Genomic DNA, 25,222 nt, shown 5'->3' with positions numbered 1-25,222 from the left:
TAATGTGTACGAAACTCGAGTTTTAAATATAATTACTGCGCCCAAATTGTTGCATTTTATCATTAAAATTTAATTTACGGACGCTGCAACGTGCACAGAAAAATTTTACAATTCCTTCGGGGCCTTCGATGCAAACAACTTTTAAGCGAAGGATCAGCGTTTTTGTTCGATGTTCGTTTTTTGTCGAAAACTCTTCGCAAAAGAGACGCGACGTTAAACGACCTCGATCTTTTAATAGCCTACCATTGTGCAAAGATTTGATCGAAACGCTAATTATGCATTAAGCCAACGGGAACCGTTGCTGCATCAGAGAAGCTTTGTTATTTATTACGTTGTTACTATTCATCGGTGTACAAAATGACGCACTAGTTTCATGCAAATGAAGTCTGTGGTAACCAGTGCGAAAAGTTGTATTCACTGTAAATTTAGTACTGTTAGGTAACGCTACAGAATTCCCATTGCCTCTGCGTTAAAGTAATCGCGAACACTTTCTGTATTTTTTATAAAATTCTCAGATTCGGTATCCGATCACTGAAATTAAAAATATATTATTATTCGATACACATTGCCCTGTATTTCTGGTCTTGTCACGTCTGTTGAATCGAGCACCACGATACTAATTCACTAAAATAATTCGTTTGGTTTATGATTTCAGGTACTCCAACGAGACATAGAGGCGCACGGTCGTATCGTCAGCTCGGTTGTAAAATTGGGCGACAAAGTTTGCACGCAACAGCAGGAACAGCAACAACAGGAGCAACAACAGGAACAGGAGAAGCAACAAGAACAACGGGAACCGCCACAAGCTTTGCGAATCGCAAGATCCCTGGAACGTCGGTGGCATCTGCTGTTTCTACGTGCGTTGGAATGGCAATGCCACATCGAGACACTCGTATCTCGCATAAGCAGCAAGGTGAGTCCGAATATCCGCCTCTTTTCTTTGCAATTATGATTCGCGTTCTGCATCTGCGCACCCTCCTCCATCGGCAGCTGCAAAAGCCTCTGGAACCTCTCAAAGGGACCCCTGAACAGAATTAATATTTAAAACACAACTATACCAGGTACTCCCCCCACTCGTATTCGTACATCATAATAGTGTCTTACTATAAACGGAAAAAAACTTTCTTTATTTTTGTAGTTTCATTTCTCATGAATTTCTTTCCACTTCTTTTTACCAAATGTTGTTTATTAACACTGTGTTACTTCCATTTACGAAGTAAGTTTCTTTCCACTTATAGTGAATCATCATTACAGTGTACGAACACGAGTGGGAGTAACCGTGATTATTCAGGAAAGGCAACTTCCTAGTTGATAAAATAAAATCTCGCGTTGCAATAAAACCGAGAGGAGTTGTATGTTTTTTCTGAAGAAATATAATGAAAAATTTAATGTTCCATAGGAGGCTGTTTCTCGTCATAATTTTTTCGGTTGATGCATTCGTTCGCTTTCACTCCGTGATTTTGTTCTGGTTTATTCGAGTAGCAACATTTGTCGAAGCATTGTACACCCGTCCACTTAACAAGAGATATTAAATATTGCACTTTCTTTCGGAACGATTATTCACGGCTGTTTACTCGGAGAGTCGAACTGATTTTTCTGAGTGGTAAAAGTAAATATTCGGTACGAATAAATTTTCTCGCGTTCACGGTTACGGTGTTCGTAATAGGAAAGATTCGAGCGAAATAAATCGCTGGAGGAGCAAGCTTGAAATTAGAAACTCTAAGAAACGCTCGACGGTTAGTTTACATTAATTGTAATAGCATCCATTTATTTCCATGTTTCGTACGAACCGCTGGGCTTTTGCTCGTGCTTTGTCCATAATGGCTTGATAGCCGTGGGTGTATGCATAATACTGGTCATTAGGTGTATCAAAACGTTTCTCCTTCCCGCAAATCCGCCTTTCGCGCTGTTATTCTCGCTGTCTTTTGTACTCGCGTGCACGCGATTAAACGTTTTACACAGACCGGTGTCCTCGTTAAATGTTTTACTTTCATTTCGTACAATTTATCCCCATTAGATATTTGAAAAAGACACAGAGGAACCCAAGAAATAATAAATTTGTATATCTGTGATACAATCAACAGATTTAACTTGTTAGAGAGTTTCTCGAGATAAAACCAATGGATTAAAAGCAGTACATTTGAGTTTGAATATTTTTTGAAGGACCTTCGCTAAGATTACCATAACTTCTAAAATATTGAATATTTTTCAATGAAAAAAATTGAGGATATTCTTCAAACATAGATCTAAATATATGTATTGAAGCTTGATACAAAAATATTTCATCGTTTCTCCTCAAAAAAATTCCGAAAAATCGCTCCGATAAATAGCGTTTCAGAATGTGTCCTCGAGCGGAGGTCGTTGATTTAGAGAGATCGCGAGGCCAAACGCGTTCGTCTTGGCGTGAAAGTTCATTCGTGTGACCGTAAAAATTTATTAATTTAACGAGCACGGCACGCGAATCGCCTGTATTTTATTTCCCCGTCGCGTTTTCCATTCGAATGTACGCACCTGGTCGCGGCTGAGTTCGACGCCACGGTCCGTGCGTGCCGATTCTCATCGCACAGGCGTTCCTTTTATCGTGGCGCATTCGTATGACACGTCGATGATCGTCGATAGCTGGTTTCACCGATTAGATACCGGGAAACGCGTACCGATTCTCGTCAAACGCGTGACACGCATTCAGGTGGACAACTATGCGGAGGATCGCGTGTTGCGGCGAGTCTGTTAATTTTAGTGCCATCAGTGAGATTTCATCGGTGCGGACGCCAAACGTACACAACACACACCAACGTCCAACGAAAAGCGATATTTCCTCGTCCTCGTAACTTCGGTCCACGTAAGTTTACGCTTTTACGAACGACTCGAGACGGAAAGAATTCCCGTGATTAATCGTCTCAACCGATTCACTGTTCCTTGTTCATAAATCTTTATTTTATTATACGGAAATACGAGGATTGAATGAAAACCGATTGGCCGCGTCTCCATAAATTTCATTCCCCGTAAGTTCCCGTACTTTTGCTAACGATCCGCGTTCTACAATTAGTCGTCTCGACCGGTTTAATAATCCCGTTCATAAATCTCGATTTTATTAATCTACATACGCGAAGAAGCGAAGACTCCATCGTAGCCAGTTTCGTTCGGGAAAGTTTATAGTATTTGCCATGGAAAACGAGAGTATCTCGAACTCGTGAGAGAATTTTACGGTCAGTCGTCTCGATGCTGTTCGTAGATTTTCATTTTCAAACGATCGAGCGATCAGTCTCTACTTCGACTACATTTTGTCGAGAAATTCTCTGGACAGTATTTTAAAAATTGTGTCCGGGACAGAGGTTTTATTTTACAGAATCGTTTTTCATTTTAATGATCGCTCGTACCGGGCGGTTTACTTCGACAAATTGAACCCGTTGTAGCGATTTTTGAAAATATTGTCTCGATCTGGGTCACGAGAAAGGATTATCGAACAAACTGTATCGGTAAGAATCAGCATCGAATGTCGGCGAGACCGTATCGCGCGGGTAGCAAGCACGAGAACGTTGTTCCTCGTTTTTATCGTCTGAGCGTCGAGGCTGCTCCGTTCCGGCGAGATGCACTGAATTTATAATCGAAGAAAAAGTGTCAGCTTAGCGAGGGAAATCGTTAATTATTAGGACGATTTGCATCCGGGCAACCGGAGGCCTGTACACAGAGACGATATCGGCCACGAGCAAACTGTCCACGAATGCTGTCCTTTTTCTCGATTCTCCCGGGCTTCGAGCAACGGCCATTCATATCGGTTGACCGTGTTTGCACGGTAAAACGATCCCGCGCATAAACTTCGATTAAACGTGAGTAATAATCAGCCGGGCGCGTACAAAGCTCTCCGCGCGGTTTCACTTCGCGGAGCGTGCTAGATGTACACCGGAGGAGTCGCCTAAAACTTTCACGCGATACGTTCGGCGTGTCCTGAATTTGGACTTTTCACAGCTTCCTCGACCCAGCTCGAACCCGTTCGACCGTGAAACTTTTTAAAATGCCCGCCAGTGATCTTTCGTTGCCCCAAAAAACACCGGAGAGGAGGTCTCCGTCGAAACCTTTCGTCCCGCCTGTTACGCGTTGGAAAACTGTTCCCGATCCGCCCAATGACTTTCTTTCCTAATCGTGCCGCGATCTCGTAATTTTTCAAATGTGTCCCGACTTTCCTTGTCGAAAATCGAGCGACAAAAGTGCCCGAAAACAGACATTTATCGCGTCGGGGATAGAAACTATACGCACGATGGAAACCTGTTTCCGATACCGGCGACCGTTTCGCTAATTGATACAGGTTTAGTCGAGCAATTAGGCGACCAACGCGTTGGCGGCACCAGATCGAGGAGCGATGAAGTTACTACGCGATCTGTTAATTACTTTTTAATCGAGCGATTTGTACGCGTCCTAGTCGAGCGTTATTTTTGTTTTTCTGTATCACGGGGTCATCGTTTATTCTGTGGCTGCCGGTGATCGCGTAGAAAATTACCTCATTTCGTACATACGATGCTCGAACGGCTCGTGATGCTTATGGTATACATGAAAGTGGAATATTTAGCGCGAGTTTCACTGCAGAAAACGAGATGGTTCGAAGATATGTAACTGCACGCGGACAGAGTTTACGAAAAAAACACGAAATTCTGTGGGAACGATGGAAAATTGTTCGCGTTGATGGTCCAGAGGTTCGGCATACTTTGTAAACTTTAATTCTGGATATGTTTCATCGACACTTTAATAAGTAGGTCATTTCATTTTGGTACCACATTCGTTTAACGTGATTTCCCATCAGGGCTCTGAAATAGTATTCGAGTGTACTATTCTATTTTAATCTTCGTTTCAGCGAAGGTAGAACCACGATCATGTTTGAAATAGGCACATGCAAATAGTGCGTTAAATATACTTCAAAGTTAAAGGAGAGTTTACCCAAATTGTTAGTCTACGTTCATTTTTAGTATATTTATGAATAAAACATTGGTCTACTTTTTAAGTTTCCATTCACTATGTGAAATAGCTCTTTCAGTACTTTTACTCCGAGTTCTCGATTTTATTAACTTCTTAAGAAACATCGTCGACTACCAATTAACTCTGATAAGAGCATAACAAAAATATTTTCCTTTAGATTGTAAAAAATAGAAAACTGATGTTCACACAAAAGATTATGCTCCTCCCAATAAAAATCTTTATCGATATCCGCGACATACGATCTACTTAAGAATGATATCACAATTGCATCATGAAAGTTTTTCATTAATTTTTCTTTGCAAAGAATAACTTACTTTTTAAAAGTGGTTTTTTCTCGACTTTCCACGCACGAAACCCTCGTAAATCTTATTTTCCCCCGAGCAGATCGAGGATACGCGTATTATTAAGAGCGAGAGATGATCAACGCTATAACGGGGAACTCATTTCCGAGACGCGCTTTTTTCCCCGTCTTTTTTTCTTCGCGCGTTGCATTAATAATTCGCGAAAGTGTAACTTTGTTTCGTGAAAGTTACCGCCACGTGTTTACGACAAACAGACCATATCTCGTAATACGGGACTCGGTTTCGTTTTCGTTGTATTTGTTTTATGCGCTTTGACTATTTGTCGCGCGACCAGTACTGATATACCGAACCAACTGGATCAGTAGCAATAATTCAAGCCTCTGGCGATTCGAATAAACGTGTTTTCGTGTTTGTGAGTGATTTGCGAAGAAATTTAGAGGCCCTCGCGCTCTATCGTAAATCTGCTCGAACAGTAAATGTTACAATTTACCCCACCTTTCGAACGTTATTCGAAATTTATTTAAAAGAACGATAACTTTATAGAAAGTACGAACGATTTAATGCGTTGGGAAATTCACCGGCACCATGTCCTAAATAATTATCGATTTACGATGCACGGTATCAATGATTCGAACTGTTAATTATTGGTTAGCGATCCGCGGCGTACGATTTCAAATTTTAACGAGCGTCGATCGCGTATGTTGCCACATAAACATTATAAATTTGAATCGAAAGATTACAAACCCCGTTTATTATTCCGTGAAGGTATTAATGAGTGTTTCTAACGAAAGTTTAGATCGAATTCGGTATAATTTAAAGGCAGAGCAATGTTTATCGCGTTATTGTAACAGGATGTGTTCCGTTGGCGAGATTCTCGTTTTCTCGTGGTTCGCGAGTAAAGGATGCGACGCGATAAAAGTCGGCTCACGCATGCTCGTATTGGGATTTGAAAATTGTAGTTTTTCTTCGATCAAATAGAAACTCCGCGTATAGGGTCACATAATTCCACGTATTTATTCGTGTGTGTCTACATACTTAACCTTCCTGTCTAAGGGAAACACGGAGATATTAAATTGCAGCGTTTAACTCTCGCGCGGTTGCTTATTTGCAAGTCCAACGATCGCTACCACGGACGATTCTATGTTATTGCACTACAATTCCTGCAATAGTTTCATCTATTTAAATCCTGTAATATATTCTCAGTAGATTTTTTATCTATAGAAATTTTAATTTGATTTTAGACAATTTTGTGCTATTTTTGTCGAGTGATTTGGCTCGACCAGAAACACCTAAGAAATTTCACAATTTCCGCGGTGCATTATGCAACGAATATCAGCGTTCTTCGTGATTTCAAATTCTTTGTGATCATGTTTCACTTCCAGAAAGCAGAGACGATGAAATGTCACCACGCTTTCCAAAGAGCTCGCCTGACCCTTTTGCCTCAAACGTTCGCACGATTTATCGTATTCCCGTAAAATAATTATCAAAATAGCAATATTTAGCGATCGTTGAATCACAAAAATATTGTTTACATCCTAAAAATCAGCGTTCTTCCAACTGCGAGACGTATCTTTATTTTTAATCAATCAGTTCTTTATCCGTATCGGTTAATCTTATCTCCCGATTCTATATACATTTTTGCGATTAGGAGAGATTGGTGATTAGCAGTCGACACTCTGTGTATCGTTTTCTCATTATGTAAGGTTTCCAACAATATCAATATCTTCTAAACACTTTAATTATTACGTTATTCATGTATGAGTGACAAGACTCGGCGAAGTTACGAAAATAAGATAAGTATCGATGTTTTATTAACTCGATTTTCTCGAAAGCATCGTACGAAACAATCTCATTGTTTTTTTTTCACAAGGTGCTCGATCGTACCTCGAATAACGGAACATTCTGCGTACATTGAAGATTCGAAACACCGGTGTTATAGGTTTATGGCACAGTCGACGGTATTCAGGAAAAGATATTAACACGATGAAGATGCAGGTGTTCGACAGAAACAATGCACATTCGAGACAATAACTTTCATAGTCTTCGTTCCTTGCTTAATTACTTTCTCCAGGTATGAATATTGCTAGCAGGCGTTCCTAGGGACGGCATTATAAACCCTTGCAGGTATTTTCGAAGACCTTGGCAATCAACAGCATTGTTCATTATTTTTGGTAAATTAGGCACTTTAAATTTGAAAAGCCCAGGCGTGAAATAAATGTAGTCGTATGAAAAATTATTTTAATTTCGGTAAATAAAATATAAGAAATGTAAAGGTTTCTGCTATCTAATGGAAAACTCAGAATTTTTTATTATCGTTTACTGGGTAGCGTAATTACCAAATAAACGGATTTCATGGGGTAAATTAAAATGGATAGAGTCGATCGAAGGGACGAATAATTTCATCTTGAATTTTCAATCTTGCATGATGGCGCGTGTCGCAATGGGGGCACCGAGCCATTGAAAAATGATTGTCCGTCATAGGAAGTTTCACAATTGACGGTGCCCATGGTCATTGCGAAAAGTGCACGGCTCTATAATCATATCTGAGCCATCGGTTCCTAGAAGGTTGAAAGGTTCGCCGCGGTTTGCGGCAGGTAGGCTCATTGTAATAAAACAAAGCCGACTTTGGTTGTTAACTGATCGAACGCAAACTAAAAACTTACATTCTCCGAACGTAATGAAACCTTTCTTGAAACTGTTTTCATTTTTAACGGTCGTACGCGTTGCAACATTCGCCATTTTCAATACCCGCTGATCGATCAATCACTGGGTTCTTAGTGGTCGATCGATCAATTACATAATTGGTCAAGTATTTTCACAAAATTTTCATTCGTATTTAGCTGTGATTTGTAGTGATTTCTTTTCGATTCCCTTTGTTTTCTAACCCATCGATTATCCCTTGTTTCGATTATAAAAAGTTGATCTTTCATCGGTGTGATATTTTTCCAAGTGTGATAAGTGCTCGAACGGGTCGTTGTTTATCTCTGTTCGTTGATCTCTTGACACGTCCCTTTCTCGAGAAAACGCTCGCTCGCGATGGCGAAAGTGGAGGTTCTAAATAGCGACGAACAAGGTGTAGTTCATGGGCGAGCCTCCATAGGCATTCGGTGGATGTTTATTCAAGCAATGACGCGTTTCACGGGCCGAGCGATACCTTGTTAAACAGTCGTGACTTGGATTTTCTAATGAATCGAGTATCGAGTATCGAGTATACGTTCGAGCATTTAATAACACCAGCTTGCCTTAACATTTCATTTGTAAGAAGATTAATCGATGCATAAGTGATGCTAGCAATTATTTCACCAAAAATATGAACGATCGGTCAACAAAATTTTACACGTTCTATCGTTTGAAAGTAAATACAGTAATAGTAAATAGTGTAGTATGTAAATAAAATTTATTTATGGCTTTATTCATATGCTACATTACTTCACGTTATTGCGTCAAAACAATGAACGACCAGTTAAAAAAATTCACACGTTTCGTCGTCCGAAAATTCCCAAATTCAGTCTAGTTTCCCCATCGATACACGCCATAAAATTTCTACCGTGCATCGTAAAACAATTCGCCAAATGTGTGCACCCATTCTCACATTTCCTCGTCCTTTTTAACGATCCTAACAGCAGTAAAAACTGTGCGTTTAACGACTCGAATTCCAATCTCTACCTGCAAGCTCGAACGTCATAGTTTCGTACAAGTTCCCAGTTAATCTCGCGTTAGTTTTTCGTCTTGCCCTTACATATTTGGTACCTGTCGAGACAAAAGGTTTTGCGACGACCAGGTAATCCGGCTCGGGTCGCGTTTAAATACCCTAACCCGACAGGTTGGCAAAGCGTCGATTCCGTATCGTTGTCAGTCTGCTTCCGATCGTCGAACAGCAAGGTGTTCCCGGCGATTTAAAACGATCGATTCGCGTTAAACATTCGGTTCTGGTCGTCGATGTTATTGCAACCTTTCCAGCCGAGACATGCAAGTGAGTGATTTACTTTTCCTTTTGAACAACACCTTCGAATCCGGCCGTTCTACCCCGTTGATCGGCCTGAACTTTATTTACGGGCGTAAGCGAGCTATCGGCCTGGAAATGATTCTAAGAAACTCGAAGGCGATTATTGCATAAGTGCGTTTATTATTGAATCGGTTTCTAGACGGGTCCCTTCGTCGATCGTGTCTTTTTTACGCATTCTTTGCCACCTTCTTCTCCAACTTCGTTTCATTTCGATGGATCGTACGTGACAACACGAACGTTCAACCAGAAAGGTCGTGGATCTTAAGTCAAGGTATACATTTTGTTTGTTTTCTGTGACTTGTGTTTCTTTTGCCAAAGGACGACCAGTGAAAAGTTTCGATTTGAATTGTAAATAGGTTTTCATCTTCGATTGTAGATTACAATTAATGCTAGAATTCGTCCAAGAATTGTCCAAGCATAGTTTGAGTAATAATAGTACGTCCAAACGTTTCAAGAATTCGGTAGCATAGTGAAACGTAAACGTAACAAAAAGTAAACACGTGCTATTGTCATTTATTTTACAAGAAACACGAGTAGTTTCTCTGCGCGACTTTCCCAGTTAAATATCCAAGTTAATTTGCATTCCCCTTGGATTTTTACCACGTGTCGATCAGCTCGTTTGTTTTCGATTACAAAACCCGCGGCTCTTTGTTCGCCGTTCCTGTTTTGTTCTCCGCAATCGTGTCAGGATCTGCGGTGAACCTCGCGCGTATCCACGCTCTCCTACGATGTACAACATTTCGCTTTAAGGTTATTGCTTAATTCAAGGAATCGAGGACGAAACTCCTAATTATTCCGCCGGGGGGAACTCCATTACGTTCGTTGCGAGTGAGTACGTTTCCTCGTTCCGCGAGATGACCCAAAGTTGGCACAAACAGGGTTGAATCGACGCTTTCCTAACCGCGAAATCTAAACAAAACGTCTACTTTCGACACTTTGAAATTTAAATCCGATTTAATCTACAATTAACGATACAGTTTCACAACTTTTGAAATAACAATTTCAGTAATCACCGCATCGATGTTTTTTTAAATTATTTGCAGTCTGTTTTTACAAATTAAATTTATTAACTTTGCTCACCGGAATATTTAAAATTTTGTATAATTATTTTCAAAATTCTCTATCAAGAGTAATAATGTTTACGGACAACGAGACAGTTTTTGTTCCAAACTGGTTTTGTTTCGAGACATTGCACGCAGTGATAAATAAATGGCTGAACGTTCTATCGCAGTAGTTTACATTTTCTGAATTTGTGTGTCGTAGAAAGTTTATAAATTATATACAGATTGTGATCTTTTGTAGGCGATAGACCAGTCGGTTCTAAAGTGACTTAAGCGTACGCGGGGCGATTGTTATCTGAATGTTTCACTGTTACGCCTTTCACCCGGCTTTGACCAGCAATTAAGTTAACCCCCTTGAGAAGATCAACTCGAAAAACGTCATCATTTGCGTGTTGCAAAGTCTTGCCGCGATGCTTCTAAACACGTTTACGGGCATAAAGTTGCATCGCGTGTACGCGCGTCTTAATAGAGACCTTGGCGTCAATTAGTTTATAAAATTAATGTCTTCGGGGACGGGAAATAACCAGTAACTCGTTCGTAATGGTCGACGATAATTTTAACGCTCCGTGAAAATTTCTCAAACGCCAGCTACCCCGAGCAAAGTTCACGAATCAATTATCCTTACGTTGAAACTTATCGTTAATTGTGTTGGACGTGCTTCTGCGTTCAGTCTTGTCTCTTATCAATCTTATGGCTTGGCTTATCTATTATCTTTGTCTGGCAACCATTAACATACATCTAAACGGTTCGGTTTTACATTTATTACTTGCATATAAACCATGCAATTCCAAGGATTTAGAGATTTACAAACACTTTTAAACGTTAATTCACAATGGCGAGCTGTTGATAAATAGCAGCAGCTGCACAATTCTCAGAGCAAGTAGGAACTGAAGTTTCCAGACAACGACACATGGAAAATGAATTACGAGCATAAAGCTGTGCGGTAGAAAATGCTTGAGATAAAGTTTGTTTTAATGTTTGTAAAAGATGGTCGATGGCGCTTTGCCTCGCCATAAACCTGACGTTTGCGGATCATAAATCGACGCGTAAATATTTCTTCCAGTCTCGTGTTCTAACTCGTGCATTTTAAAATTATTTATTATCGATTTTATACGCACATTTTTCGAAACCATATTCCTCGAATATGTAAATAGAGATTTCAACAAAGATTTACTGCGCGCGCATCGAGCATAGCGAATAAAAATAAATAATTTGCAAATATACATGTCCGTACGATAAAAACAAATAACGTGTCTAATTTATCGTTCGAAATAAATGCTCTTCCGTCGACATTTTAAAATACGTAATACACGATGTGTCTTCGTGGTATCGTTTCCTTGAATACATTACCGGAATCAATTAATCTATGCAGTTAGTTTATCACGGTAATCATTAGACCAGAAAAGCAGCTATAACTCAGAAGACCAGATTAAAATAGGTCACGCGACTCATACGAACGCGTTTTCTTTTTTTCTGTTTTTTTTTTTTTTTTTATTCTAATTCATAGTCGTTAAAGCAGATTCTAATAATAAACGAAACACCCTACGCGTAAGACCGTTTGCTGGATTCGCTGTTTAACGAATTCGCACGCACGGTCTCCGGGCAAAAAAAGAATAAAGACGCCGTTGAATGTTGGCATTATCCATCGTATGATCTGCGGATACGGTAATTTGAAAGGAAATCGTAATTATTTCGAGCAGTTAAATGGCCTCGCGAACGTTGGAACAGAAAATTGACATGGAAGCGTGTATCTAATTAACGTACGCGTCTCATTGATGCGGCAATAATTTCCCTATTCAAAGTATACGGTTAATCCTATAAATCGCGGGTTTCTAAATTTAGTCGACGCTCGGTGAAATCGGCCATTAATCTTGCATTTATTCGTCGCCCGATATACTCGCGTATTCTGTACTGTATCAGTCCCGTCCATCGAACATCTTTCGTTAGTCACGTTGTGTCGTTTGCCCACGCTGCGTCCAATGGCGTACCCTCTCTCGACGTTATCTCCGGACCAGACGTTCGTACCCGTTTTATCGACAATTTAAACGTGGGCCTGATGAGCCCAGCTTCAATTAAACGTACTCCATGCGCTCGCAATTGTCTTCAATCTTTGTACGCTCACGTGGAAATTGACTCGCCGTGCTTCGCGATACTCGCTTTTACTTAGATTTAATTGCCAGCTTAGAACCGTACGAGGATCACTCTTCCAACGCAGACGAACGAAACCATCGGCACCGAATTGACTTTCTTTTCCGATTGTCGTTAAACGTGGGGAAATATCACGCATGATTGAAATTTATTTGAATTAAAAAACTTTGTATACACGATTGAGTTTGTGTGTGGACGTTTCTTGGTATCCGTTTCCCTTTAATTCTCAGGAAAATTCTGAGATTCGGTATAGTATATTGGAAAAGGTAGTAGGGCTATGGGACGTGTGATTCGAATGAAACGACAATAATTACTAATCGAATGTACTTTTTATTAAATGATATATAGAAGGTATATCTAAGAGTTCAGTTCTGTTCTCTAAGAGATCTGTTGGAAGGCTGTGACTTCACCCGCAGAAGAAAGGCGAGAGTACTATAATAAACACCATTGAGTTCGTAGAACCCATGGCCAAAACTCCAGACATATACAATCGTCACTGGAGACGATGTTTGTAGCAACGTGAGACGGTTAGGAAATCCAACATAGTAACTTCGTAAGGTGTTATAGAACGTCGTAGCCATTCATTTATTTTCTTTTTGTTTTGATTCTGTATCTATAGATTTGTGTATTTATGCTTGTATAATCCCTAGATTGCTTTATGCTTCAGGAATGGTTTATAAAAGAATAATAGACAAACGTTTTTGATATGTTCAAGTGTCCGATAATATTTTCTTTAAAAATACTTTGATCGATTACTGTTTGTGGTAGAGTTCCACAAAGTATGTACAAAGTATTATACCTCAGTTCATTAACAAACGCTACATGCTTTGGGACTATCACTCTGTTCATGAATAAAAATCATAGAAGGTTTAGTTTCTTCGAACTTTTCTAAAAAATTTCCTTCCGAGATATTCAAATACATATGTTTATGGATTTTATCGCCGATAAGCGAGAGTTCTCTGAATCCGGAAGCCCAAATCATTATTCCATCGTGGGCTTTACTTCGTAAGTTACGAGCATCCACGTCGGCGTAAAGTTTTCACCAGATCAGTGTCCCACCGTGTGATTTGAATATTTGAAATTTACATTCATTAGAAAACAATACGTTTTCCCATAATTTAAAATCTTTTGTTACGAATTCTTTCCTTTTCCTCTCGATTTATCTTATTCGTTGGATTTCCTTTCATGGCACGTAAGCACGCTATCTGATGTTTCCCAATATTATTCGTACGATATTTTTATCTGATTTCGTCGCCACGTTCATTTTTTATATACACAAGCAGAAACCTCAATGAATTCAACTTAGTTACACTCACTATCTTCCTGTTTAATTAATTTAAAAGTGCAACCGGTGAAAATTATAAAGCGAATATATATCAAAGAGCAACATTTTTCCATTTAGCACTGCTTAAATCCATCGTAGCTTGACGCACTTCGAACGTAACTGTAACTCTGTTGTATAAATTTTATTTATCGCGTAATAAAGGATAAAGAAATACAAGAATTATAAAAGATATAAATGATTGCTTTTGATGATCGAACGCAGTTCCTTTTTCCTGAAATAATATGCGTTGTGTAAGTTTATCGAATGTGAAAGACTTTGACGAAGTATTTACGTAACGTTCAATGTTGCAATTATTATTGTCTATTCTAATATTAATACCGTAGAATTGTATTTCGTTTTTAATGTATTAGGTAGTTAATCGTTTTAAAAATATTCATTATTATTTTGAGATTCTTCGGAAAATCCGTGTACGTTGAAAAAATAATTTTTTCTTCAGCCGAAGTCAGTATTTCAGTTTCACGAATTTTCTAATAAAATTTAAACTGTATATTTAGAAACGTACATATTTGCAGAAAATGCAAAGGAAAGAAATGGAGTTTTTCGACTCGACGAAGTAGAAATCTGTGTTAATTTCGAGTACAAAGTATCTTTAAACATTGAATTTCGCTTTCTCGTTTGTCACTTTCGTTTCTTAATTTGACACGCGCGACCAACAGAAGTTTTTTGTTCGTTCGGGACGCTGCGTGAATTTTTCGAACCGTGGACAGCGCGTTTCGAGCGAAGAAGGAAGCCAGCGTTTTATACGAATTCACTAAAAATGTTAGTTGGACCGAGGCCAGAGTAAAATTAGTTGAATCGAGAATAAGAACGATGCCGCGTAAAAATCGTTTCGCTCTTTGTGGACACGCGTTGCTCCACTAATTTTTTCCTCCGAAGCTAGTTTCTTACAGTGCAGTTTCGTTTTACGAAGGTTGGCGTAAAACAAGGAGGATTTGTAAGAAATTAACGATCGATCGTCAGAGGAATATATATATTTTTAGAAATTCTTGCATCTTGGTTCGCAGTAGATTTTATTTTATTTTGTTTGACACGATAGCCAAAAGGTTGTGTACCACTGTTTTATGGCACGTCTTTTGTAGTAATTTTCTTATGATGTTGGGGTGGTAACCCTCTATTCAATACCTCAAGGCCTTCTCAAAGAATTCTCCTGCTCCGGTTCAAACAAAGAGACTCGAAAAGCACGTGCGCGTATAACCGGATCGGTTTAAGGGATCCTCTATTCGAGAACTCTAAAAAATGACGTTTCTTTCCGGATTTTTTACTCGAACATTAACGATAATAGCTAGAGAAAAATATTAGAAATTGTTGTAAAGACTCTTTAAAGAAAAATAGTAAAATTTTTAAATTGTATATACCGTGATAAAGTTTGCTATTGTAATTTAGTGATTAGTTTAATTGCATAAGCCGGGGAATGAGGTTTTATTCATTGGTATTTCAGAGTAATTGTCCAAACGTTTTTATTGATTACGACGTTTCGGCCCTGTATATGGAGCCCTCTTGAAAGGCTTCTAAATCCCATAATTCCTTATAACTGCGTTTATAATATTCGTAACCTTCGTGTTACTCCAGATAAAGTTTGTATTTTTTAAATCTATAGATCCAAAACGTTAAGTTAGTAAGTGTGTAGACTAATAAACAAACTGAAATTTATAAGCTTATTTTCCAATTAGAAGAGATGTTGGCACAGGTGCGCCACAACTTTGTACACATTTTCCATTATTCCCATACATCGTACCTTCGTGTAAATTCCCGATATACATAACATTGTACTTAGGTTCTTAAAATAGCAGGGAACCGTGTTATGCGAGACCAAGAACCAGTACAAAACAGGGGGTCAATCTCCCTAGAAAAATTAATCGAAAATTTAAAACGAAATTCTTTACCGAAGGTTTCGTTTTTATTTCGTTAAAATAATTGCTGTTGCCGCAAATAAAATATAATCAATCAAGAGGTTTTTTACCGATACATCTGGAAGATGATAAATTTTTTTTAATAACAACTCGCTTAGCTTATGAGCTTATGAATTTCGATTCGGTATAGCTAAGAGGCCCGACTAATTGGCACTTTTAGGCAGTGAATAGGATGAATGCGTCTGGCGCTCAAACGGTTAATAATTTTGGACCCGAGCCACTTGCAATTTAGTAGAAAAGATTACAGTATTTTCTTTGAAGAGTCATTTTGCCAATCATTCCCAGTGTACCAAAATATTCGTAACTTTGTCATCTTGGCGAATCTCGCATAAATATATTTTAGTCTCGGTTCTGAAGGCCTCCGGTGGTTAAAAAGAGCTAAGAAAAAAATTTGTACTTCTTTCGAAGGCATAAGAGTGGTTCCCCCCTCGAGCTATGAGGGTCTACGCCTCTGGCAGGCATGGAGAGGATTATCAGATAAAGTGATTCGGCGATTTCGTGTTTCAGAACGTTGTGCCTTACCGCTGCAGTAGCGACAGCGACGAGGAGCCAGTCACGAAGCAGCCTCGACTCAGCCGCAGACAATCACGGGGTTCTGGAAGGGAATCCCCGAGTCAGTCGGTACGTTCGACGCGCTCGAGCCGCTCGAAACACCACAGAGCCGCGAGATCGCGATACTACGAGGATCCAGCCACGGTCAGAGCGGATCTCTCCGACACCGACGCGTCTTCCGAGAATCGATCGATCAGCGATGGATCCTACTTCGAGGTGCGTATCGTACACACACACACACACACAACATCGTTGCTGGAACCGATTTTCTCCGTGGTACGAGAACCGCGGGAGAGGGTGTCTGGAACGAGCGTGGTACAACCGTGAAACCGGTATGGCAACGCGTCTTGAACTCTGTCCCTGCGGAACAATGGTGTTCTTGTGCGAGCACGCGTTGCGACGAGGAGGAACTTCGGTTAATTGAAAGTGACTGGTTCGGTCGACGCTCTTGGTGTGCCTTGCTCGCTTCGTTCCCAGTGTCGGTTGCTGAACTTTGCTGGATGTTTGGCTTACCGTTTCCGGTTTCTTTCCACGGTTTCCCATCGAATCCGTCCCGGCCACGACGGAATTTCGCGTCCAATCCATCGCTCTCGACGATCAATTCCCGCTGATGATGGCGTTGATCGAAGTAAAAATGCTTGATTCGTTTTAAAATTGGAACGTGAGTCTTTACGTACCTAACATTTCTAATTGGTTAATTGCGAATGAAATTTAGTGAAATCTTGACTGTTCTTCGAGTCCTCGACATTTGCACGAAATTTTAGTATGAAAAATAGGAATGTTCGGTATTTAATAATTTATACACAGTGAGTGAGGTAATATTATCAAAAGAGGGTTGCAAAATTGAATAGATCAGTGTTGAAACGATATCGAGATACGCGAATATTTTAAAATGATTTATTTCTATAGTGATTGTACCCGGGGCTACTTAAGGAGCGAAGGCTTGGATAGTTCTTGTGCAACGGAACGTAATCGCTACAATTTCGTGTCGGGTGAATAATACTTCGTTACCAAATCAGTTTGGGAGACGATTGCGAGGCGTTTCGAATACGAGGATGGATATCTGAGCATGGCAATGAAGTTAATCCTTATTATGTAGCCATTGTTTCATTTCGAGCGCGAAGGAAGCCTCTTGCATACTTTGTATACTCGTTGTGCCCACGTGTACCGCCATCGATCGAAAGTTGAAACGAACAACTTGTAGCCAGAAGGATACAACAAAGTTTTTAGCAGTCCCGAGTAAACTGGAGATAATTTTTAACATTAACAGACACAATTTATTATCAGATTCGTACGAAACTTGCATCGAACTGTTTTCTTTTCCCACAGTGTCCGAAGGCTGTCGTAAACGCAGCGTTGCACCGATAATTCGCGAACAAAGTTACACTGTTCACTTATCTTCGGTTTACTAATCGATTCGAAAGAGCATGGCTTCGCGGAAGAGGCGAAATGCATTTCAAAGGAGAAAACCGCAGCTTACGTTTTAATTCCCTATTCGAACTCCCTCGCCCGGTGATTCCAGAATCCAAATTGAAATAACTGTAGTCGCTTCTCGGAACGTGCAATTAGCGTTCTTATTGGCGCGAAGTGCCCCCACAGCTTTTCGCCATTCGCGAGTGGAAAATATCCACCTTTCCTTGTGCAGTTTTCGTTTCTGCGTGGTACGATTCGTTCTCTCGGAGGTGTAGAACACCGCCAAAACGGACTAACGGTATGGATCCCGAACCCAAGGTATACCTGGATATGGAAATGAGCTTGATCCTTATTAGGGTCCATTGTTTCGTTCCAAGAATAAGAGTGATCGCTTTGATCCGTCGACCTGGCTGCCTCGAATAGCACGTTGCAACTCTCGTGGTACGTTTCGATAGAACTTGTGGCCACTCGATCGAACGTTTCCACGTTCAAACATCTACGAACATTAGTAAATAGAGAAAATGTTCGATGAGTATATTGGTAATCGATACGAGAAAGTTCTCTGTATTTCTTTTAGAACTTTCGATCATTAAATTTGGATCCCTATCAATGAGAACTTGGTTTTTAAACTGCAAACTAGTTAACTTCATGGTCAAACGTTTTGAAACCGAAAATAACTTCCCTTAAATGCATTGGCCCTGACACGTGTCGCTAACAAATAGTTACATCTGGATCGGTTTCCCATTCGTCGAACGTGCAACAGAATTCGGTACTATAGTTCAGACTGTATTTTTCATTGAACGAATAACAAAAGTTGTTTGTATTCTGTGGTTAAATCGAAATCGTTAACTGCATAAGAATATTGCCAGCTTCTGTTTTTAACGCATCTTCGTTTTCTCTCGTCTCTCGGCTGAGAAAGTAACGAAACGGTGAACCGTTGCGGATGAATTCTTTTGAACGTCTATCGTGTCGATCGAGCGCGTGGATCGACCGCTCATTGTGTAACGCTGCTCGTCACACGTTACCCGCGCGAATGATCTATCGTTCGCGAGCAATGACAATCTTATTACGGGGAACCGCGCGTGTTCGACAGCGATTCCTTCCGTTCCGTCTCTTTATCGGCCAGGTGAAATTGATTTACGAGGATGTAGACTCGTTTCGTCCATGGATCGTAAAAAAACAGCCAACTCTTATTCCCCTTAAATTATGTTCGAATTAACGTCCCAGTTTTCTCTCGAGAATTCGCACGAAATGAAGAAAATCTTTGCAAACGCTATAACTCTGTTGCTAATATTGATCAAAAACAAATGTTTACATCTGTAGCATAAAATACGGATGTTAAAATTCTATCAATTCCTCAACAATTGCACGCTTTAAAGTCATTGGATTCCCCCTTTTTTATTCACCGAGTATGAACGCAATAATCTATAAATTTCCACGTTTATTTCATCGACACGGAATTTCCAAAATTTACGAACCGTTGTAGTTTATGGGAGAGCGCGTGCATAAGTTCAAGGTTATCGAATTTCATAATCCGTCGAAATAATTCTCCCGCCGCACCCTGTATCATTTAAAGAGGAAACGGGGACACCAAATTGATATTTACGAGCTTGACGCGCAACGCAGTTTGACCGTCCCGTGGAATTCCTTTGTGGCAGAAAATTGTTTCATTATTATCGAACAAGCGAGAGAATATCGAGTCAAGGTACGAAGCCAGACGGTAATAATTTCTGACGCGAAATCCAGGCCATCGAATCGGTATTTACGCGCTTCTCGTTGGCGAGTATTAAACGCTCGGAAAGAGAATCTCGCCGGTACGGGGATATCGGGCTTAGTAATTATTAAAATGGCGGGAAGAATGATACGCAGGAAGAGGCGAATCGTGAATGGCGCGATCGAACCGGTACTTTTTCTTTCGAGTAATTTTTTTTCAACGTTTTTTTTTTCTTTCCGCCGCGGAGGAAGCTCGAAAATCTTTCTTGTTCGCGCGCGTTGCTCTGCTCGAGCGGAATGAGAACTCCGCGGGTGAAAGTACCGCGGGGCCTTTTACCTTCTGAAATATTCACCGGGCACGAAATAAAATAAAAATTTAAATTGACGCGTAATTACGCGTACGTGACGTTAAGGAACGCGCTTATGCATCGCCCAGCGACCCTTTACGATGGAAGCTTCATATTTTTCAAATGTTCCTATCCCCATACGCTCGGAAACCAGTTTCTTACGCGACGCGGAAAGTTATCGTTGTTTTCGCGAAAGAAATCGATTCTAAGTACGCGCGCGCAATATTTTCGAGGATCGCTTCGGCGCCGTTTGGCGGAAGAAACCGGTTCCACCTTTTATTACGGTCAGATAGTTTCAAATTTGTAAAAGTGAAAACCACGCGCGCAAGAAACGATTTTCTCTCGCTACGATATGCCGACAGAAATCGAGTTTTGCCGCCGGAATGCTTGGAAAATGTGCTTCGTTAACCTTGCCATATTATTGCGCCTAGAAAGAATCTCGTTAATGATACGTAATTGAACTTAATATCGGTGAGATTTTTATAAAATCTTCGAACGGTATACTTGGAGTTACTTTTTATCGAATGTATCGTATTCAATGAGATGAATTTTTATTTTGGTAGATGCGTGGATTTAATATCGGTGAGATTGTTGGTTTTATTATATAGGGTGTTCGGCCATCTTTGGAAAAAATTTGAGTCAATTGCAATCATTTCTTGTGAATACACATATCCCCGAAATCCTACGCACTTTCGAGAAAAAAAATGTATCATTAATTTTGTTATTAACTTTTTAACTCGAGAAATTCGCAGAAGTGAAAATCGTGGAAGTCTTTCTTGCTTTGCGGCGATTAGAATGTTTTCGTCGTTCTCGCTGCGCGAATGCATCGAACGTAAGCGTTCTCCGGGTAACCGTGCTTCGAATGCTCACCCGATGAAAGAATGTGAAATTTTAAGCCGGTCACGGTTGCGTCACCAGCAATTTCATAGGCGACGAAGCTTCGTTTTGTCGAGCAACAAATAATATGCTGGTCGAACAGCGTTCGTTCGCAGGCTACCACCGAGACCATTAACACTTTACTACCGGATGTCCTACTACACCCGTGTCTTTTCGTTCCCAAAACCTGGGAACCGTTAACCTCTTCAGGCCTCTTGTATTACGCGCCGTAACATACGGGAACCTTCCAGAGAACGGCAAAATTCTTATCTTAAAAATATCTCTTACAATCGACCATAAACATCTATACAATACCAATTAAAATTTGACAGTGGTAAATCGTAACATATTGGTTCTGTTTAACTTCAAACAAAAATAGCAAACATTAGCAAATAATTTGCCATTAAGAAACGTCGTAGCTGAACTGTGTTAGTTTACGTTTAGAGGAATTTTCATACTAGAAATATGGTTATTAGAAATGTGACCGCCAAGGTCTCGTACGAATATTGCAATTTTGTAATCGTATTGGATTCGTCTCGTCTCATTTAAGTCGCATTAAGCATTCGTCGAAAGGTTAAAATCGCCAGGCACTCGACCGATTTCTAACGACGAATTTCTTTGCTCCCAGCGATGGATCGTACGCGCTCGAACGCGTCTATTAAACGCTGGCTAAAACAAGCGGACGTTAAAGTGTTAAGTGGAAAGAAATCTGCCGCGAAACGAACTCGTACAGCACGTAGCCAGATCCGGCAGCACGCGTAAAACGAATCGGACACGCACGCCGCGAAGACGCTATAATACTCGTGCATTACAGCTCTCGAGGACAAGCTTTTTTGTTGAAAGAGATAGCGCTTCTAACTTCCCGTCAACAATTTAGTACTCTGTTCGAGGTTCGATGTGTGCCTTTTCCTTTTTGCATACGTGCAATTTGTTACTCGTCGCATGGAAAAAAAGATCGAGATTAGATTTGTCTTCTTATCGCCTCGATCCTCGACGTTTACTTTATGGAACGAAATACATAATACACTCGTGAAAATTGTATGGAAACAGCATATTTTTGAGTTGGTCGATGTCACGCGTCCATCGAGAGGAATATTCTGCTGTTACTATTTTGAGGGAATCCTAGCAGCGTTACAGTTAGCGCTCCAGTTAGCAGCTTGATCGATAATTAACTTCTTATCGTGGAAAATTATCGTGACGATCTGTCTCGACCGTCGAGGTCGCCAGTCGTAACGAACAGATCTAAACGCGAGGTTCGATGTTTTGCTTCGCTATCGAAAACGGCGACCAAGAATTTGCTAAAGATAGTACTCGGGCTCGCGAGTTGCTTCGAATCGATGAGTTTCGACCAGCGTTTCCGGGTAGAGTATCTTCGCGATTTCAATTCTCGTTATACGTTTTACAACATCTGATTGCAGGATGAACTGTGTCAGTTGTGTGTGATGGACGCAACGTCCGCGGGAGTGGAGGACACGCACGAAACTGTTAATCGTATCGCGTCCATTTCGGGTGATCAGGGCGAGGAGGGCGATATAGAAGAGAACGCTATAAGTGATTACGAAGAGGACGAAATGCCACCAACGCCCGACACCGTGCCGTTGACGAATTCGACGGCAATCGAGGAGGAATCTTGCGATCAAATCGACGGACAACCCGGAAACGTCGAACAATCGAATAGCAATATTGCTACCAACGAGCCAGTGAAACGTCGTAGAACGACTGAGGAGGTCGCCTCCTTCAACACGTAAGATCCCTTATCAGCTTTTTATCTCGAGCCAATTCGACGTGCGTTGCTTGAAATTCTTCGGAGTTCGACGCCGTAAAAAATTCGTAAAGCATCGTCCAAGTCATACTTCATACCATGCGTAATCGTCGAACTTTCAGTCGATTTTCTTTGAAGCAAACTTTTGTACGAAATGAATTTATTCCACGTGTTTTATTTATTTTTGGAATTACATTATTCGTAGAATCGTTAGACTCTTCTTCGATAAGTTTGTACGTTGGCGAGATTTGTTAAAATACTCTGACAGTATTTGTCGATCGTTTGACGCTGTACAGTAATGACTCGTAAGATCAAAATTCTGAAGAAGAATTCTAATAATAATAACTATTTTTTCGACTACTTTTATCGCTGTTAAAACAAAATTGGGTCAAAATGTCTGTACCTTTGGTGGTTAACCGATTGGAGGTTTTGGTGCAGGTCCGACCGTAAGTCGAAGAACTGCGCGACGTTCTACTTCAGACACCTGGACACCGACTCCGAGCAGAACGAGGAGGCGGCGGCGATCGCCGCGGACGACTCGTCGGAGGAGGAGTGGACGTACACGTCGTCGAACATGAACAGCGTCCAGGAGCATCGTAAAACGAACGTCCTGGTGCGGCTCGACTTTGGCGAGACGCCGCGAAACGGGCATCTCGGCGAGGTAGCCGCGAAAACGACCGAAGAGGAGACCGTCAAAGGCGTCGGGATGGAGTGCGTCGACGAGACTTCAAACGAAACCGACGCGTCTTCTCAGCAGGAGAAAGACAGTGACGACGAAACGAGAAACGACAAGACGAGCATCCAGAGGCTCATTAAGGAGGTAGAGAAATTGGTCAGCGAGGAGAGGCGCGCGGGAGTGCCCAAGACGTTCCCCCAGCTCATTCTCGACGATAAGGGTATAACGAACAATCATCGAGCCAAGTATGCTCGAATAAAGGAGTGGTTGAAGTTGAACTCCGCGCGCGGCCACGAAGGACGATCCACGTCACAGGTAAGTTGTAATTATCGCTATTGTTGCTTACCCGCTGACCCGACGATTGCCTTTCGAGGCGCGTGGATACGACGCGACGATGCCTCGTTCGATATCGAACGCTCGGATCGAGGGAAACTTTAGCCGACGTCCTTCTGCGAATGGAATTTAACGCGTTAATAAATCGTTAGATCTCGCGCGAGATATACGATTGCCTTTCGGTTTCGATTGTGAATAATTTCGCCACCCGGCGGAATGCTATTTTCTCCTCGAGCCTTTTATTCGCTCGCAGTGGCGGCCAAACTTTGTCACGATTGGAAAGTTGAAATATTATTATAAATATCGTTGGTAGTAAATTTTTGTTCAGCAACGTTCTTCAATGAAATATTTATTTTTATGTGAATACGTGTTTGTAGTATTTCCTTCTAACATTTTGTGGTGTATTTAATTTCTTTGCTTGTGGGCTTAATTTTGAACGATACTTGGATTTAGAAATTGATTTTTCACGAAAAATAAATGTTCCCGAAAGGAGTAAAATTGAAAGTGACGAACGAGAAGGGTTCGGTCGTTTACGGTTTGCAAATGTTCGGTGGCGTGACGCGCGTCAGCTCTAACGAGGGCTAAGGGGAATTACAACGTTTCGTAACAATTGTAATCAGCGTGAATTACAGCCGTTGGATAGCTGCGATGCCAGCGGCGAGTACACGACAGAAGAATCCGACGGGGAGAGACAGTCGGTCTCGTCGGAGGATCTGCAGAGCAGCGTTGCAACTTACCGTCGATTCGAAGGTGCACTTGGCTGCACGTCCCAGTCGATGTCGCAAGAAATATTCGACGACGCCGACAAGACGCCGATCAACGAGGCGCATCCGATGCTGGACTCGAGCACGCCGAAAGTCGTGATGCGCTCCAAGCAGAAAACGAACGGTCCCAGACCGTGGAGCGTCTCGTGTATCTCGCAGATCGGAAACAACTCCAGTTTAAATCAAACGAACGACCCGATTTCGCAGTTCTCCATCTCCGAGACGGCGCTCCATCAGCTAATTGCTACACCGCCGACCAAGTCCGTGTCCCTAGATGCTACGTGAGTATAGAAACGTTCACGATCTTTTCCTTTTCTCCTTTAACGTACAGGGTGTTGAGAGAAAACGTTTACAGACTTCTAGCAGAACAGAATCGACCATACTTAATTCTCTGATAATCGTAAATTCGTTTAGTTTCTTATCTGTAGAAAAATTCAATTAAAATTTAACTAGTGTGAGGATACATAGTACCAATTAAGGGTTAACAAAATTACGTTCTAATTTGTAAATGAATTTATTTGCCCAACTCTGGTGTAGGTCGAAATTTGAGTGTACCAATATTTGCATGATTTATTACGTTGCCCTAGCCAGGAGCGCGAATCGTCCATCAATGCATTATGCACGCATCTCGTTGAAATTAAAAGTTACGTTCCAAGCAAGAAAGCGATAATTCATTAATTTCTACATATCAAAGCAACGCGTGTCGTAATATCAATATAACATACAGGATCAATACACTCTGGTATTAAATGGAATTGCAAAAGGTTGCTTAAGTGAAACTCGTGGTCAATAGTAAATTATTCTGCAACGATATAAATAACAATCTGCGTCATTGAATGTGTAGCTAATCTATTATCGTGTCGTAACGTGTAAAATAATTTCGTTAATTTGTATTTTACTGTCTATCGCAATCATCTATCCGTTCGATCTGTGTTTCTGCATATTCGGAATAGAGTTTTAGTTGACGAATAACTGTTCACGATGTATGCAGCGAACGCGAACTTTCGTGTTGAATTATTGACTCGAACGCGTTTCGATTTCTCCGA

At 40.8% G+C, this 25,222-nt stretch overlaps 1 protein-coding gene across 5 annotated transcripts in view; it reads left to right on the top strand.

Annotated features, from left to right (window-relative positions):
- LOC122395770 overlaps positions 1 to 25,222 on the top strand; it is a 124,736-nt gene that overhangs the window by 54,979 nt on the left and 44,535 nt on the right. For all 5 annotated transcript variants that reach the window (XM_043393619.1, XM_043393617.1, XM_043393616.1 and 2 more), the window contains exons 7-11: positions 656 to 913; positions 16,248 to 16,508; positions 22,060 to 22,385; positions 22,842 to 23,394; positions 24,033 to 24,457. In XM_043393619.1, the coding sequence (XP_043249554.1) occupies positions 656 to 913; positions 16,248 to 16,508; positions 22,060 to 22,385; positions 22,842 to 23,394; positions 24,033 to 24,457 (1,823 nt within the window). The remainder of the gene's footprint in view (positions 1 to 655; positions 914 to 16,247; positions 16,509 to 22,059; positions 22,386 to 22,841; positions 23,395 to 24,032; positions 24,458 to 25,222) is intronic.

The sequence above is a fragment of the Colletes gigas genome, unplaced genomic scaffold (assembly GCF_013123115.1).
Source record: "Colletes gigas isolate AHSC1104 unplaced genomic scaffold, ASM1312311v1 Colletes_gigas_Sc00006, whole genome shotgun sequence".
NCBI lineage: Eukaryota > Metazoa > Arthropoda > Insecta > Hymenoptera > Colletidae > Colletes > Colletes gigas.
This window is presented reverse-complemented; position numbering and strand designations above follow the sequence as displayed.